Source organism: Suncus etruscus, chromosome 7 (assembly GCF_024139225.1).
Source record: "Suncus etruscus isolate mSunEtr1 chromosome 7, mSunEtr1.pri.cur, whole genome shotgun sequence".
NCBI classification, from domain to species: Eukaryota; Metazoa; Chordata; class Mammalia; order Eulipotyphla; family Soricidae; genus Suncus; species Suncus etruscus.
The window spans coordinates 64858656-64877677 of record NC_064854.1 but is presented as its reverse complement, the minus strand read 5'-3'; the positions used below and the strand labels follow the sequence as shown (position 1 = coordinate 64877677).

Sequence of the window (19022 nt, the reverse complement as noted above, 5' to 3'; positions counted from 1 at the left end):
TCTTTAATCCATTTAGATTTTACCTTCATACATGATGTTAGCAGGGGGTTTATGTTAGCTTTTTTGCAAGTGGCTAACCAGTTCTGCCAGTACCACTTGTTGAAGTTTTCCCTGCTCCACTTAGGATTTCTTTCTCCTTTGTCAAAAATTAGGTAATTGTATGTCTGGGGAACATTGTCTGAGAACTCAGGCCTATTACACTGATCTGAGGGTCTGTCTTTATTCCAATACCATGCTGTTTTGATAACTATTGATTTGTAGTACAGTTTAAAGTTGGGGAAAGTAATGCCTCCCATTTTCCTTTTCCCTAGGAGTGTTTTAGCTATTTGAGGATGTTTATTTTTCTAGATGAACATCCTAAGTGTTTGATCCAGTTCTTTGAAGAATGTCATGGGTATTTTTAAGGGGATCGAATTAAATCTGTATAATGATTTGGGGAGTATTGCCATTTTAATGATATTAATCCTGCCAATCCATGAGCAGGGTATGTGTTTCCATTTTTATGATTCCTCTCTTATTTCTTGGAGCACGGCTTTATAGTTTTCTTTGTATAGGTCCTTCACGTGTTTGGTCAAGTTGACTCCAAGATATTTGAGTTTGTATGGCACTATTGTGAATGGGATTGCCTTCTTGACTTTATTCTCTTCCCTATCATTATTGGTGTATAAAAAGGCCATTTATCTGTGTGTTCACATTGTAGCCTGCCACCTTGCTATATGAGTCTATTGTTTCTAAAAACTTTTTTGGCAGAGTCTTTAGGATTTTTTAAGTAGAGTATCATGTCATTTGCAAACAATGAGAGCTTGACTTCTTCCTTTCCTATCTGAATTCCCTTAATATCTTTTTCTTGCCTGATCACTATAGCAAGAACTTCCAGTACTATGTTGAAGAGGAGTGGTGAGAGCAGACAGCCTTGTCTTGTACCAGAATTTAGAGGAAAGGCTTTTAATTTTTCTCCATTGAGGCAAATATTTGCCATTGGCTTGTGGTAGATGGCTTCAACAAGATTGAGAAAGGTTCCTTTCATTCCCATCTTGCTGAGAGGTTTGATCAAGAATGGATGTTGGACCTTATCAAATGCTTTCCCTGCATATATTGATAAAATTATGTAATTTTTATTTTTCTTCTTGTTGATGTTGTGTATGATGTTGATAGATTTATGGATGTTAAACCATCCTTGCATTCCTGGGATAAAACCTACTTGGTCGTAGTGTATGATCTTCTTGATGATGCATTGGATTCTATTTGCCAGGATTTTGTTGAAGATCATTGCATCAGCATTCATCAGGGATATTGGTCTGTAATTTTCTTTTTTTGGCAGCATCTCTGTCTGGTTTTGGTATCAAAGTGATATTGGCTTCATAAAAGCTGTTTGGGAGTGTTCTCGTTTTTACAATTTCATGGAAGAGCTTGGCTAGGCCTGGTAGTAGCTCCTCTTGAAAGATTTGAAAAAATTCATTAGGAAATCTATCTGGGCCTGGGCTTTTCTCTTTGGGCAGATGTTTGATTACAGTTTCAATTTCTTCGGTAGTGATGGGGGCGTTTAGATATGCTGCATCCTCCTTACTTAAATGTGGAAGGTTATAAGTGTCCAAGAATTTTTCCATTTTTTCTAGGTTCTCATTTTTAGTAGCATAAAGTTTCTCAAAGTAGTTTCTGATTAGCCTTTGGATCTCTGCAATATTTGTCGTGGTCTCCCCTTTTCATTTCTAATATGGGTTGTCAGGTTTCTCTCTCTCTCTCTTTCTTTGTGAGTTTTGCTAATGGTCTATCAATCTTGTTTATTTATTCAAAGAACCAACTTCTGCTTTCGCTAATCTTTTGGATTGTTTTTTGGTTTTCCACTTCATTGAGTTCTGCTTTCAGCTTTGTTATTTCCTTCTGTCTCCATATTTTTGGTTCCTTTTTTTGGTCATTTTCTAATTTTTTGAGCTGCGTCATTAAGTTATTCAAGTATGCCCCTTCTTCCTTCCTGATGTGTGCTTGTGAGCTATAAATTTTCCTCTCAGGACCACTTTTGCTGTGTCCCAAAGATTCTGGCAGTTTGTGTCTTCATTATTATTTGTTTCCAGGAAAGTTTTGATTTCCTTTTTGATTTTATCTCGGAACCACTGGTTGTTCAGTAGCAGGCTCTTTAATTTCCAATTCTTAAAGTTTTTCTTCTGTGTGGCTTTGTAGTTCACATCTAATTTCAGAGCCTTGTGGTCAGCAAAGGTAGCCTGCAAGATTTCTATCCTCTTGATTTTATGGAGGTATGTTATATGTGTCAGCATGTAGTCTACCCTGGAGAATGAATGACCCATGTACATTGGAGAAGAATGTGTATCCAGGTTTTTTTGAGGTGGAGTGTCCTATATATATATCTACTAGTCCTCTTTCTTCCATTCCATTACTCTTTTCAGGGCTAGTATGTTTTTGTTGGGTTTCAGTCTGGTTGACCTATCAAGTGATGATAGGGCCTTGTTGAGGTCCCAAAATTATTGTGTTATTATTGATTTTTTCTTTCAGATTTGTCAGTAATTGTTTTAGATAATTTGCTGGTCTCTCATTGGGTGCCTATATGTTTAATAGTTTGATTTCTTCCTGTTGCACATATCCGTTGATTAGTACATAGTGTCCATCTTTATCCCTTACCACTTTTCTGAGTATAAATTAGGTGTCATCAGATATTAATATGACCCCCAGGTTTTTTGAGGGTGTTGTTTGCTTGGATGATTTTTCCTGCAACCTTTGAATTTGAGTCTATGTTTGTTCTGACTATTCAGATGTGTTTCTTGTAGGCATCAGAAGGTTGGATTCATCTTTTTGACCCATTTTGCCACTCTGTGTCTTTTAATTGATGAATTTAGTCCATTGACATTGAGGGAGATGATTGTCATAGGATTTAATGTCATCTTTGTAGATAAGTTTGCTGTGTTTGTTGGTCTCTCTTGACTTAGAGTAGACCTGTCAGTTTTTCCTTTAACGCTGGTTTATCATCTGTGACGTTTCTGAGCTGTTGTTTATCCATGAAGCTATGTGTCCTTCCTTCAAACCTGAACATGAGTCGGGCTGGGTGCAGTATTCTTGGTGAGACATTCATTTCATTCAGTCTTGTCTCAATATACCACCACTGTCTTCTGGCCTTGAGAGTTTCTTGTGACATGTCTGCTGTAAGTCTTAGGGATGCTCCTTTGAATGTAATTTCCCTTTTTGATCTTGCTGCTTTCAGTATTCTATCTCTATCTGTGGGATTTGTCATTGTAGCGAGGATGTGTCTTGGGGTGTTTTTCTTTGGGTCTCTTTTAGCTGGTACTCTTCAGGCATGCAGAATTTGATTGCATGTAGTCTTTAACTCTGGGAGTATCTCTTGATGATATCTTTGACAGTTGGTTCTTCCTGGAGATCTCCTACCTGGGTCTGTGGGACTCCAATAATTCTTATGTTGTTTTGTGTTGAGTTTATCAAAGATTTCTATTTTCATCTGTTCGCTTTCCTGAGTACTTTTTTCATTGCCTGTTCGTTTGTCTTAAGATTCTTTTCCCATTTCTTCTATTGTTTTCAGTTTTTCTGCATCACATCTTCCAGTACTCCGATTCTCTATTCAGCTGCTGATACCCTGCTGGCGAGGCCATCCATTGAGGTTTTCAGTTGAGCTACCATGGTTTTCAGATCTGTTATTTTAGTTTGAAGTTTTCTGTTTTCTGTCTTTGCGTTCTGTTCAGATCAATCTATGCTTTCTTTGTGTTCTTCAAACATCTTCCATATTGCTATTTTAAGTTCCTTATCCGAGAGGTTAATCAGATGGTTGGAATTTATTAGGTCATCCGAGCTTTCATCTTCATTCTCTGTGCATGGTGTTTGCCTGCGAGGTTTTCCCATTGTCACGCTTATAGTGTGGTTTTCCTGCGTGTTGTGGTGGGGTTCATTGGTTAGAAAGAGTGCGCGGCTGCGAAGCGAAGTGAAGCCACTCTTCTGCTGCCTCTAGTTGACAGTTTTTTTGGGATGCGCTCCCTAAGCCTCTGAGGAGACCTTCAGGGATTCAGAAACACAGGCAGACAGGCGCCGGAGAAGTTTTCTTTGAAGTCCTCAGAGTGAATAAAGGCACAGCAGGGCAGAGCTTCCGCAGACCAGAGAGCTCAGCTTATTAGACAGCAACCCCCACAGCCAGAATGTACTCACTGAGCAGCATCAAAATGCAGTTTTTTGGGGGTGCACTCCCTAGACCTCTGAGGAGACCTTCAGGGATTCAGAAACACAGGCAAACAGGTGCAGGAGAAGTTTCTCTTGAAGTCCTCAGAGTGAACAAGGCACAGCAGGGTAGAGCCTCCACAAGCCAAAGAGCTCAGCTTATTGGACAGTGACCCCCACAGCCAGAATTTACTCACTGGGCAGCTTCATAATGCAGTTTTTTGGGGGTGCCTTCCTAGGCCTCTGAGACCTTCCGGGATTCTGAAAAACTGGCAGACAGGCGCAGGAGAAATTTCCCTTCATTTCAAAAAACTTAAACTTGTATATATCTTAGGTTTATTTACTTGATATGCATAATTCTTCCTTGTGTATTTCGTCATTTAGATATAATTCCCCCTTCTCAGATTTGCTAATAGAAATTCATAGTAGAGAGTATAGATTATATCCTTTGAGTTTTATGCTTTTGATAGAACTAGATTGTAGGGATTGTTTGGTTTGTTATTATATTCCCCTTAGGCACCATAGTATCCTGTGGCACTGACCTTTTTGCATGTGTGCAATAAAATAATATATATATATATATATATATATGAACTATTAGCCATTATGGGTAACAAATGTTTTGTTACAGGAGGGCTTTTCACCCTGAACATTTGCTATAGTGACTTGACTTAGTCTTCAGTCACTCAGACATAGGCCAATCATCTCTGAACCTTTAGTTCTATTTTTGGATTTAGCATGGTTTTCTAAACCTACACCAGGAATCAGCCTTCTAACAGGACAAGCTCTAGAATTACCTTGGCAACTACTTGCCCCATAGTGGATCATATGCTATCCTGGCTACAACTTGAAAATTAGCAATGACTTGCTTTGAAGGCAAATTTCCCTGCCTTACCACCTATGGTGAGATGATATCAGAAGATGCCTCAAGACATCCTGACTCAACACATCATATATACTAACACCAAGATCTCTAATTACTGAAGCCTGGTGGTAACAACTGTAATTGAGGAGAACGTTTTCAGGGATCATGAAGAAAGACTTTGGGGTTAGACAAATTAATATGCTTGGAGCCTGTAGTTGGTATTCTAGTGCTATACTTCATGGTTAGGGACACCGTGTTTGTTTTTTTTTATAATTTTTTTATTTTGAATTATGAGAACAAAGGATGCAAAGAAAGAGGATAAGGTAAAGTTACAGTGGAAGGACAATCACCCATAACATAATTATCAGAAGAAGTCCCCTTGCTGATATCTTAACTTTGAACTTTCACCAAAGAAAGTTAAGATAAATAAAACAGAATCCATGTGCAATTACTTTGTCCCTCAAGTCCCCAGATTGTAGCACATTATAATATTTCTTACAGCACACAAGGCAATCTAAAGCCATCAAACTTACGTAACTCCTTAAACATTACAGGCATAGTATTTTTTACATTTCCATGTACATGCATATTAGCTTAAGTTAACCTCAAATTTTAAGTGGGTGCATTTTAAGGATTAGAGTCAAAGGAGCACAGTAAAAACGGTGTTAGAGTGGCAATTGTTGTTTGCATAGGCCCACCAAAATATGAGAGGCATGGAAAGGAATAACCTTGGCCTAAATACAAAGAGATCCTACCCCTGAAGTTTCCTGGCATAAGACCAGCTCTAGGTCTCAGGAAAGTTATCGTTCGCTCCAAGACATTGTCTGTAGCGCCAACACACTTATCACACAGTCTCTGTTGTTGGTCTCATGTTTCTGTATTAAAGATTCTGGAATCTGCATGTCCTACATTGAAGTCATGATGTGGAGTGCCTTCTCGTTTCACCTCACCATGAAAGGGCACCGTGTTTTTAGGCCAAAAGTTTTACTTTCTATTTTTCCATCTTGCTGCACCTATGCAAAATATTGCCATCCCATTCATATTTTATGTAGAGGCATCCATCACTTGGAATGTGAATTATTTTGTTTTATCTCATATTTCTGCATTTTCTAAGATAAAAGGGGAGATGTTGAGTTAACCAGTTTCCGTCCTATTCTGGATATGCTTGTTAATTATTAGTCTGAAGCACCTTTGGAAGAATGCACCCGGTGGATTAGTTTTTCAACTACTTGTTCTCCACCCCAGAGTGTGGTCTTGGGCTTCACAATAAAGACCCTGGATCTCAGGAAAAACCCACTTGTGGTATTGGTTTTCGAACACTGAGCTATCTGCTTCTTAGGAGAGGGAAGCTTGCATGTAGAAGTTCCTGACCTTGTTTTATTCCCTTATATGTATGTGGATTATTTCCTACATAGGCATTTGCTTCCAGACCCATATCTTTTCAATCGTTTGCTTCCAATACACTTTATAATATAAGAATTATACCCACTATTAATAGTTCAGAAAATTATTACTCTACCTGCAACTCTCCTTCCATTATACTGAGTAGCTGGAGAAGGTCTTCTTTGGATAATTCCAAGGTTTTCTTATTTTTTTCTTCTCTCTCTCCAGATAGCTTGAGGTGTCGTTTAACAGTTCCTGAGGGTATGGCATCATCTTCTTTCCTATTTGATTTGTACTTCTTTTTTGCATCTTCTGAAAGATTTTTATCTTCCTCATTACTAATGATGGAGGACTTAGGGCAGGAGATATGCCCTTTGGATAAATTTTCACCACCTTGGTTTCGGGATCTCATTCCCACCTGCAATCACATGAGAAAAAGATTTTTTTTACCATCATTGACACTATTTTGGCATATTTAAAAACACAGAGCAGCTTTACAAAACTATCTACAAAGAAAAGCTGATTGATCATTACCAGTTAGCTTCTTTATAGCTTAATAAATTGTCATTAAGTTGTTTTAAAAAGGCCTAGAGAGAGTAAACCTTAACCCAAGTTAAGATATTTGCCCTGCATGTGGTCAGCTCTAATTCAGTGCCAGAATGCTACCAGAAATGACCCTAAGTACTGAGCCAGGATTGACCCCTGAGCACGTCTCTGTGCCCACAAAACAAAACTGGATAATCTAATTGCCTTTTAAGAGATGTCTGCAACAATATTTTAATTATTTTGTCCACAGAAATCCATGGAGAAGAAATTTGGATGCAATGGGCTCTCATTACAGTGCTCATTATAAGAATGTGGTACTAGTTTATTTTCAAATTATGTCTCAAATAATGTCTATGTTCACAAGTGTATGGAGAAAGAACTTGGATGCCCTGGATTCACATGACAGTGTTCAGTACTCTAAACTAAACTAAATCTAACTATCATTATAGTGCTCATTATAAGAAAGATTTAGCAATTTATTTTTTATTTAAAGATGTCTGCAAAACTGTTCTAGTGTTTTTGTTTACAGAAGTCTAAAGCAAACGAACTGAATGTTCTGGACTTGCACTACATAATCAATGCTTTTAATTCTAGTGCTCTTTATAAGAATGTTTAGCAACTTATTAAATGAGTTTTTGTAATATGCTTAAGACAGGATATGGAAAAGAATATTGGAATGAGTTAAATTTCCCTGACACCCCTCTTTCAAAAGGATGTGATGAAAGAGTTATAAAATTAGTTCTAAAAAATAAAATAAAATAAATAGGGGCCGGAGGGATAGCACAGCAGTAGGGCATTTGCCTTGCAAGGGCAAACCCAGGACTGACATTTGTTCAAATTCTGGCATCCCCTATAGTCCCTCGTGCTTGCCAGAAGCAATTTCTGAGCACAGAGCCAGGAGTAACCCATAAGTGCTGCTGGGTGTGGCCCAAATTAAAAATAAATAAATAAAATTAGCTCTGACCTATTACATTTCTCAACTAAACACAAGTCCTTTTCAAAGTATGACCCTTTACACCACATATGTGAATTCAAGTAATCAGAAACGGTTTTCACTTGCCCTGCTGAGCTCCATTTGGAGACGAGAACCACCGCAGCCATAACAGCTTATGCATGTCACCAGAGGTAGGCTTCTCTGCCCACACAGGGTGGAGCAAAAGGAGTACAGCGGCTCTGTTTTATGGCCACTCACATCTTCTAGTCTAAACCCAGCACAACTTGTAGAAAACAACACAGTACAGCGTGACAACAGGGAGACAATGCAGGTCAATACCATGCATAGAAAATGAAAATGGAAGCTCTGATGACCCAAAAAGTGCCAACCACCTACTTAGACTCTCAGATAAGGAATTCAGAGAAGAAATATGGATCAAGTTGAATGAACCACAAATAAGAATCAAGAGAATATGAAGATAGAAATAAGAAACTCCAAATTGAAATGATGGGACTAAAAAACTCAGTAAATAAAATGAAAATCTCATTGGAAAGCCTCTCTAACAGAGTAACAGCAGCTAAGGCAGAATAAGTAAGCTGGAAGATGAGATTCATGACAACTCTATACAACAGAAAAGATTGGAAAAAGAGCCTTAAAGCAAATGTTCAAAAAATAGAAAAAAATCCTCAAAGTATGTGAACAGATAAAAACACAAATCTTTGATAAACTCGACAGAAATAACATAAGAATCATTGGATTCCCAAAGAACCAGGAAGAAAATACTCAGGAAGAATAAACAGTCAAAGACATCATTGCAGAGAAACTCCCAGAGCTAAAGACTGCATACAAACAAATCCTGCATGCCCAAATAGTACCAACTAAAAGACTCAAAGTAATTCACCCCAAGACACATCCTAGTCACAATGATGAATCCCACAGATAGGGATAGAATACTCAAAGCAGCAAGGTCAATAAGGGAAATTACATTCAAACAAGCATCCTTAAGATTTACAGCTTGAAGCCTAGAGTTGGTCTTAAAAGAAAAGCCTGAAGCCTAGAGTTGGTCTTAAGCCTGAAACCTAGAGTTGGTCTTAAGCCTGAAGCCTAGAGTTGGTCTTATGCCAGGAAACTTCAGGGGTAGGATCTCTTTGTAATTAAGCCAAGGTTATTCCTTACCATGCCTCTCATATTTTGGTGGGCCTATGCAAACAACAATTGCCACTCTAACACCGTTTTTACTGTGCTCCTTTGACTCTAATCCTTAAAATGCACCCACTTAAAATTTGAGGTTAAATGCACCCACTTAAAATTTGAAGTTAACTTAAGCTAATATGCATGTACATGGAAATGTAAAATATACTATGCCTCTAATGTTTAAGGAGTTAAATAAGTTTTATGGCTTTAGATTGCCTTGTGTGCTGTTAAGAAATATTACAATGTGCTACAATCTGGGGACTTGAGGGACAAAGTAATTGTACATGGATTCTGTTTTATTTATCTTAATGTTCTTTGGCTGAAAGTTCAAAGTTAAGATATCAGCAAGGGGACTTCTGAGAATTATGTTATGGCTGATTGTCCTTCCACTGTAACTTTACCTTGTCCTCTTTCTTTGCATCTTTTGTTCTCATAATTCAAAATAAAAAAATTAAAAAAAAGATTTACAGCAGATCTATCACAAGAAACCCTAAGGCCAGAAGGCAGTGATGAAACATAGTGACAAAACTCAACAAAATGAATGCTTCTGCACTGCACCCAACCAGACTCACATTCAGGTTTGAAGGAAGTATATATACATAATTTCACAGATAAATAAAAGATAGGAAACTTTATAGACTCAGAACCAGACTTAAATGAAAAACTGAAAGCTCTACTTTAAGAAAAGACAGACATGGGACCCAAGTGGTGGTGCAGCAGTAAGGCATTTGCCTTGCATGCTTCTGACATAAGACAGACCGTGGTTCGATCCCCCAGTTTCCCATATGGTGCCCAAGCCAGGAGCTATTTCTGAGCGCATAGCCAGGAGTAACCCCTAAGCATCACTGCGTGTGCCCCCCAAAAAGACATACCAATAGACACACCAAACGCCTATGTAAAATGACACTAAATCCCATGCCAATTATCTTTCCCGAAGTCAATGGATTAAGTGCACTCATTAAGAGACACAAGGGGATAATATGCAGCTGTTAGAAAAAAATAAGTCACGTAATTGGCTTATATATGAATAGACTTGAAGACTATTATGTTGAGTGAAATAAGTCAGAAAGAGAGGGATAAGCACCAAATAATCTCACTCACCTATAGGATTTAAGAAAAATAAAAGACAGAATAATAACACCCAAAGAAAATAGATGAGGGCTGAAAAGACCAGCCCATGATAACAAGCTTATCACAAAGAGTGATAAGTGCAGCTAGAGAAATAATTAACTAACAGCTACCATGACAATAATAGAAAGAGAAATACAATGCCTGTCTTGAAGACAGGCAAGGGGTGAGGGTAGGTTGAAAATGAAAATGGGCTACAATGGTTGTGGGAAAGTTGCATTGGTAAAGGGGGGCATGAATTTTATGGCTAAAACCCAATTATGTACATGTTTATGAACATTATGCTTAAATAAAAAATTATTATAAAAAATTTCTCTATAAGATCTTAAAGTTCACTGACTGGTCCATCAGTTACTTAGTTGACAACTTCAGTTCAAATCAAACATTAGTAGAAATTTCAGACAATATTTCTCAAAGAAGAATGAATTGAAGTGGTGGTTTTAAATTAATCATACATGGCCTTAATCATAAACAGCATTTTAATTCTCAGCATTATGTAATTCCTAAAATAGAAAAAATGCATAATTATGCTTCATATATTCGGTCGACCTATAGTATTTGCAAACATACAGAATATGTGACCATTAGTAACATTCTATATTCATTTATTTCTATAATAGTTCAATATAATATTTATGACTAATTTGATTATTAGTATTAATAGCTTATAATACAGTAACATAATTATATTATATTATTTGCATAAATTATAATTAATTAATCATAATTAAAATTTTACCTAAGAAAGCCCTCATATTGCAAAATGGCCTGATTGAATTCTTTTCTTTTCTACATTAAATTCATTCTGGCAGGTGAAACGTCTCATGTGCTAGACTTGTGATAGTAATTTTGTCTTAACAAATATCTTCCACTGTAATACTAAAATTTTGCATTAATAGTTTTTCCTATGACATGTGTACATGGATTTTAGTCTTTTGTGATAAGACAAGTAATGTCTACTGTATATCAAAAATACAAAGAGTAATATGTTGTAATTAAGAAATGTTTTAGAAAAAAATTACAACAAACGGAGGGAGAAAAAATTTAATTTCTTAATAAATTATAACCAAATACCTATCAACAAAGTCTACTTTGTAAACATTAAATGATGTATTTTTTATATTCTTTTTTTTCTTCTTTGTTTTTATTTTGAGGGAGTAGGCAACTTATATTCAATGCTTGGGGCTTTATTCTTGGCTCTTTGCTCAAGGATCATTCCTGGCAGATCTGGCAGATCTCAAGAGACTATATGAAATTGTACTAGAGTTGGCCTGTGCAAGAAAGAAAAGCTTGCTAATCTGTGTGATCTCCTTTATATTCTATTTTATAGAGAGAAAATTTTATAGAGAGAAAATGTCCATAGAATAATAAAATTTCATGTACCAAATTTAGTGATATATACAGTCTGCCTTAAAATAAGTGCTCTCATATTTTCTTATTTTGCAATTTACTTATGTTTAAAGTAACATGCTTACATGTTAATGTTTGTAGCATACAAAGTCAGCCCCTCCATAGCTCTCACTGAACCATAAAATATTTTAAAATTTTGGGAGGGCTTGGAATGCATGCTCAAGAATTATTCCTAATAGTGCTGGAAGGGGCTGTGTGTATTGCTGCTGCAAAAAATTTAAATTTAAACTGAATTTAAATTTAATTTAATTTGAATTAAATTTGAATTAAATTGAATTTAAATGTAAATATAAATTGAACTGGTAGTTGGCTGAATGCAAAACAAGTAGTTTAACCCCTGTGTTCTCTCAAATATTTTTATTGTTTTTACAAAGTACAAAATAAATTTTAATTTGGGGTTTTACACCTGGTGGTGCTCAGGAATTATTACTCCTGGTTTTTCACTTAAAAATTACTCCTGCCAGTGTTTGGGCTACAATAAGGAATGCTGGCACGCAAGGCGAGCACCCTACTCCCTTGTACTCCAGCCCCACACATGCTACCATTTTCTCTACAGCAGGGGTCTCAAATTCAATTTACCTGGGGGCCGCATGAGGCAAAATCGGGGTGAGGCAGGGCCGCATAAGGGATTTCACAAAAAAAAAAGTTCTCAAACGTCATTATTAACAGTTTTAATTATTTCTTCTGAACATGAATAGAACATTGAGTGAAGATCATGAACAGTTCTTCTGAACATGCATCTTTTGCCTATTCCTTGCTGCCAGAGACTTGACAGCGCTTCTTCTCACAAATCTGAACAACATTTGGCTTTAGAGAGGAAGCAGTTGAGACCCTCAGTATGGCTTGAAGATGATATCATTAAGCCTAGACCTGTACTTTGACTTATTGAAGTTTAATGTGGAGAATAACTTTTCACACAAATATGTGCTCCCAAAAAGGCACATGGTGTGCTTGAACATTCGGGAAAGCTCAGGGAAGCTGGGGGGCAATTCTCTCAAAAATTGCCCATGAATGTCTGCTTTTCCACTAATCTCCCTGAACTTGGCTTTGAGCTCAGAGTTGCATTGCAGGTCAATGAGCTCCATTTGAAGCACAGGAGGGGCATCTTGTACATCAAAGGAAAAGGGGTCCACAAAAATTTGGAAAGTGGCTCTGTGCTTTTTGAAGTCTGAAAATCTGTGATCAAATTCCTTCTCTAGCTTAAAAATAGCATCAACATATTTCTCACCACTGAATGATATGCCTGCATCCACAATTTCCTTGCATGCTGGGAAATGGCAAAGGTTGGTCTGAGAGAGCTGGAATTTCCATAACACAAGTTTTGTGGAGAATGCTCTCACATTGTCATAGGCAGCACTGATAAGCTGCCCCAGGCCTTGTAACATCTTGTTTAGTACATTTAGCTTATGTGTGATGTCAACAAGAAAAGCTAAGTCCATGAACCATTTGTGATCACTCAACTCAGAAACAGCATTCCCATTCTTCTCCATGAAGGCTTTCACTTCTTCTCTCAACTCAAAAAATCTTTTCAAGACATTTCCCCTGCTGAGCCAATGTACCTCTGTGAAATAGAGCACATCTCATCATCTCATTATTCTGACTCCATTTCCTCTAAAAAAGCATGGAACCTCCTGTGCTTTAAGACCCTGGATCTGATTTGGTTGATGCATTTCACAACAACAGACATCATATTGTCACAGGCAGGCATTTACTGCAAATGGCCTGCTGATGGATAATGCAGTGAAGAGCATTGACCTTCTCTACACCCTCCTCTTCAAGTTTTTTTTTGAACAAGTGCCACCAGTCCATTTTTCCTCCCTGTCATCCATGGCGCTCCATCGGTTATTATTCCAGCAAACCTCTTCCACAGCAAATCTGCATTCTCTTTTCTTTTTTTTTTTCTCTTTTTCTTTTAAATCTGCACTCTCAATGGCATCACACAGATGACAAAATATCTCATTAGCGGTGGTCTGGCCATGCATTGGAATTATTGTGAACAGCTCCTCTGTCAATTCAAAATTGCAATCAACACCATGGACATAAATTGTGAGCTGTGCAGTGTCTGTTATATCTGTGCCCTCATCAAGAGCAACTGAGTATGCATCAAAACATTTGGCTTTCTCACACAGTTGATGATAAATGTCACTTGACATATCAGAAATGCACTCTGTCACAGTGTTGGCAGAAAGGCTGATTTTGCTAAACTGACCTTTCTTTTCCAGGCAGATAATACTTGCAGCCTGTAACATGCATTTTTCAACAAACTCTCCTTCTGTGAATGGTTACCGTGCCTTAGTAATCACCTCACTAACCATGTAACTAGCTTTGACTGATGCAACATTGTCTTTGGTTGCTTTCTTAAAGAAATTTTGTTGCCTCATTAGACATGCTTTAAGACTGGCAACCCGCTTGGCTCTCTCATTTCCTTGATATTTTGCACATTCCTCAGCATGTTTAGTTGAATAATGGCATTTCAAGTTGTATTCCTTGTGCACTGCAACTTTCTCTGAGAAATAAGACATGTGGGGATGCCCCTGTGCTCAACAAAAAAATACTGCATCTCCCACTTTTCCTGAAATTGTCTGTGCTCGTCATCAATCTTTCTCTTCACTGCAGGCTTTGATGAAGTCATGATGAAGGTATGACAAAATCTAATTCTGTAATAAACTTCTCCCCCTTCTCTCCCTTAGGCCTCCGATAATGTAAGGGACAGCGGGCAGGAGCAGAGGAAATTATGTCTGCGCTAGGCACAAAGTATTCGCAATTATTCGCTTACCAAATATTCACAATAAAAAAATCGCATTAGTAAGAAAAAAATCGTAAAAAAACTCACTAAACATTTGCATACCCCGAACAGAACTGCTCAGGGTATGTGAATGTTTAATGCGATTTTTTTCTTACTAATGCAATTTTTATTGCGACTATTTGGTAAGCAAATGATCACGAATAATGCGATATTTGAAGGCTGGCCGCGGGCCACAAAATGTGGTACGGAGGGCCGCAAATGGCTCGCAGGCCATGAGTTTGAGACCCCTGCTCTACAGCAGCTTTTAGAAAAGCTGCATATTTGTAGATTTGACCCAGTATGCCCAGGAACAGCTAGAGGGAGGCTGTCATGATCTGAGCTGATGAAGTGAACCCTTGTCCCACCCACCCATCAGAAAAGCAGCATTTTTCTGAAGCTAGAGACTGTATGTACAAAAGATAATCTTCCTCTACATAGGCCATAAGAACTATGCCTTGGTCCTCTGCACTGAACTCACTCTGGGGACAGCTTGGTTATCCCTATGTACCCTGGGGTAATAGTAACTTAGACCTACTGCTCATCACCACCACCTCACAAAGGTAGCTCTGTAGTAGCAAGAAATTAATAAAACCCTGACTTCAGAGCAGCAGATTCAAGCCATCTAGAGTATTCCTGAAACAAGTCTGATAATTTATACAATTGCACAGCAAATCAGATAGGAAGGGAAAGAGACCACCACTCACCAAGTTCCCCCAGAGACAACCCTGTCAGTGGAGGAAGGGCATTGGATGCTGACAGTGCATTGGAAAGACTTACTCCCAGGCAATAATAGGCATAAAGAAAGCAATGCAAAACCCCATCACATTTAGTGAAGAAATATAGTAGGCCTGAAGTCTCAAACAAAATTCCAGCAATATAAGGATATTTAATGAGCTCCAAAAAAAAAAAAAAACCAAAAAAACAATGGCACAAAAACCCATTATAACAAAAGAAAACCAGGGGCCAATGTGATAGCATAGTAGGTAAAGTGTTTGCCTGGTATGGGGCCCACCTATGTTGATGCCCAGCATACCATATGGTCCCCCCAGCCTGTCAAGAGTGATTTCTGAGTGCAGAGCCAGGAGTAATCCTTGAACATTGCCATTTGTGGCCCAAAAATAAATAAATAAATAAACAAAAGAATGTAATAAAACTAGAAAAAGAGAGGACAGGACTAATAAATTTGTTATGTGAAGGAAAAACTCAATAGAAAACCTTAGCAGAGTAACAGCAGCTAAAGATAAAATTAGGACACCCCAATGTAAGGTACAGAAAACATCTAAAAAAACATGTATGTTTTAAATTAATGTTTGTATTATCCCTATGAAGTATTATCTTCCAATTTACAAAGCCCAATTAGTTTTTATTATATATATAATATATATTTATATATAATATATATTAAATATATATTTATATATATAAATTTTATTTTATTTTTCTGTTTGGGTTTTGGGGCCACTGTTTTGGGGCCAATTAGTTTTTATTATATATTTAAATTTTATTTTATTTTTCTGTTTGGGTTTTGGTAGCCAGGAATTACTCTTGTCTTCTTGCTCAGGAATCATGCCTGGCAGTTGCATACTGGCTTGTTTGATGCACTCCATGGAGTACTGGAAATTGAATTCAGGCCAGCCATATGGCAAGGCAAGTACCATACTCGCTATACTCTCTCCTACTCAAATTCAGTTGGTTTTAAATAGAGTAAATATTATTTCCTAAATTTACAGCTTAAGTAATTAGAAAGTGCTAGAATTTAAAGCCAGAACTAATTTCATATCCCTACATATTATGGCTTTCTTATAATTACATAAACATGGGCAAATTAGAAGGATAAACCTTCTAATTAGAAAAATTAGAAGGATAACACCCTATAAATCATATGATCTAGAAATAGTTGCAAATGCTTACAAAGTAGTGGGGGGTTTTGTATTTGAAGCCAAGATTTGGAGAAATATAGTCATGTGTCTTATTTTATAGACATTCTTGTAAAACAAAACAATAAAAGTAGGCTGCTAATTAAAACTAGTTTTCTAGAAGCATTCATCTGGTAAAGAGTAAAATGATAAATCATTTAAAAAATTTCCCAATGATCTCATATCTGTGGTATATAGATAACAGGATAGATTAAGGTAGCTCACAAACAGAAGAAACTTAGATTATAGAAATGACAAAAACAACAACAAAAAAGAAGTCAAAGGGGAGATAAGAAAACAGACAGGGGGCAGAAGTGGTGGCACAGCAGTAGGGTGCTTGCCTTGCATGTGGCTAACCTAGGACGGACTGCAGTTCGATACCTTGGAGTCCCATATGGTCCCCCAAGCCAGGAGCGAGATTTCTGATAGTATAGCCAGTAGTAACCCCTGAGAGTCACCAGTTGTAGCCCAAAAACCAAGAAACCTCCCCCCCCCCCCAAAAAAAGGAAAGAAAAGGAGACAGGAGGTAATAGAGGTAGACCTCTGACATATAGTGTCAGAAAGTGAAGTATATGCGTGAATCTGCAGACCAACAAAACTCTAAGAATGAGGCCCAAAATATTATAAAAAATTTTGTGAACCAAGGTGCCTTGATAGAAAAACTAAAATTAAATTTAAAATCTCCTTGTAAGCAAATATTAATATTTTGGGATGTTGAAAACATAAATAATAATTAACCTTTCTAAGGGGCAACCTGCTCAAAAGAAGATGATGGCAGGAAGCAAAATCTGAACAGGGACTATCACAAACCTAATGAATTAGCTTCCAGACAGAGAAACAGAAAACATTTCATTCGAGTGCAGAAAGTAATTTCCACTGAGCTTTTAGAAGTATCATGCAGACTCCAGGACAGGCATTTGGCCATCTGTGGGCTTAATTTTTAAATAATTAAATTTTGATGGTTTGGAGACCCACATATGGCAGTGCTCAGTTCTACATTTAGAAACTGCTCAGAGGAGACTGCAATGATAGGGCATCAATCACACAAAGGCTCCTTGCAAGTGCCTTTAAGCCCCTGTGAGCTTGTTAATGGTAGATGCTTTGGGACAGGTAGATAGTAAGCTTTCTGAAAGGATCCATAAAATCTTTATGCCATCTAACTCCCTAGTGTCACTGATCAGTGACTTTGGGAATGTAATCTATAAAATAAAAATGAAGAGAAGATTATTTAAAACAAATCAAAATAAAACAAAAATAAAATTACTGGGGGGATAAAGGAAGTAATCCCTACAGAGAATTGTATGAAGATTTATATTATGATAGTAACTTTTAAAATCAGTGCTAATGTGGGGTGGGGTGATGGTGTTGGGTGGCTGAAGTTATAGTATAATATGTAAGGCATTTGCCTTGCATGCAGCCAATCTAGGTTCAATGCCTGGCACCTCATATGGTACCCTGAGCAGAGCCAGAAGTAAGCCTTGAGCAATCCTGATCTATGGCCAAAAAACCAAAACAAAAATTTTAATATGATGAATGTTAAGGGTACCTGTGGTTTGCATACAGCAAACTCATTTTGAATCCTTGGCACCTCATATGGTCCCCAAGATCCACCAGGAATGATCCTGGAGAACAAAGCCAGGAGTGAGCCCTAAGCTCAATTGTGTGAAGGCCAACAAAAACAGACAAAAACAACAAATAATGTTTTGTTTTGAGGGGTTTTTTTGGAGGGCATATCTAGGGACACACAGGGGTTAACCCTGGCTCTGGGCTCAGAAATTGCTCCTGGCTAGGGACCATATGAGATGCCGAGGATGGAACCCATGTCTGTCCTGGGTCAGCCACATACAAGGCAAACACCCTACTGCTGTGCTACCACTCAGCCCCAATAAAGTATTTTTGAGTAAATAAAATAAAATCCATGTTAATAGGGGCAGAAATTTTTCTCTTTACAACTTATCCTAAAATGGTATTTGCCTATACCTTCCTTGTCCATTTGTGCTTTGCTTCAATGGGTGGGACACAGCTCTGTCTCCTTTTAGGAAGACTGTTCTGAGCACATGGCTGGCTCTTAAAGGCATAAGAGGACAATTTTTTTGAAAATTTCCTAAAAGTTCATGAAGTATATTGAACTTTTCCTTTTATAATAATTAGTTACCCACACCTTTCCTGGAATTTATTGACTAAAGTATGAAAAAGAAAGATAAAATCTTATTCCAAAATTATTTTTTTTAATCTCCGGTTCTCTCTTCATCCATTTCCAGTTCCACCCATATCCATCAGGCAATAATATTACACAAATATTTCCTATTCCTACCACCAGCAAAACTTCTAAGGCTACATTACAGTTTGGTATTATTCAGATACTTCTCACAAATGAAAGTTTTGTTCCCGTAGCAGAGTGCTTTCCTTTACACAACCTGGGACCTTGAGCTCTGCCAGGAGTAATCCTTGAGTATAGGAACAGGAGTTAGCCATGAACTCAACTGAGAAGGTTCCCATCCCACAAAAATATGGAAAACGAAAAAGAAGGTAATAATTATTTTTTTTAATTTATTTAAACACCTTAATTACATACATGATTGTGTTTGGGTTTCAGTCATGTAAAGAACACCACCCATCACCAGTGCAACATTCCCATCACCAATGTCCCAAGTCTCCCTCCTCCCCACCTGACTCCCGCCTGTACTCTAG

General features: G+C 37.5%; 1 protein-coding gene and 1 pseudogene across 1 annotated transcript in view; one reads left to right on the top strand and one right to left on the bottom strand.

Annotated features, from left to right (window-relative positions):
• The window catches only part of FILIP1 (filamin A interacting protein 1), a 141669-nt gene extending 134839 nt beyond the window's left edge, over positions 1-6830 (bottom strand). The window contains 1 exon segment of the mRNA XM_049776816.1: positions 6555-6830. Coding sequence (XP_049632773.1) covers positions 6555-6830 — 276 coding nt within the window.
• Positions 6831-18301: 11471 nt separating this feature from the next.
• Positions 18302-18420, top strand: LOC126014854 (uncharacterized; annotated as a pseudogene).
• The last annotated feature ends 602 nt before the right edge of the window (positions 18421-19022 follow it).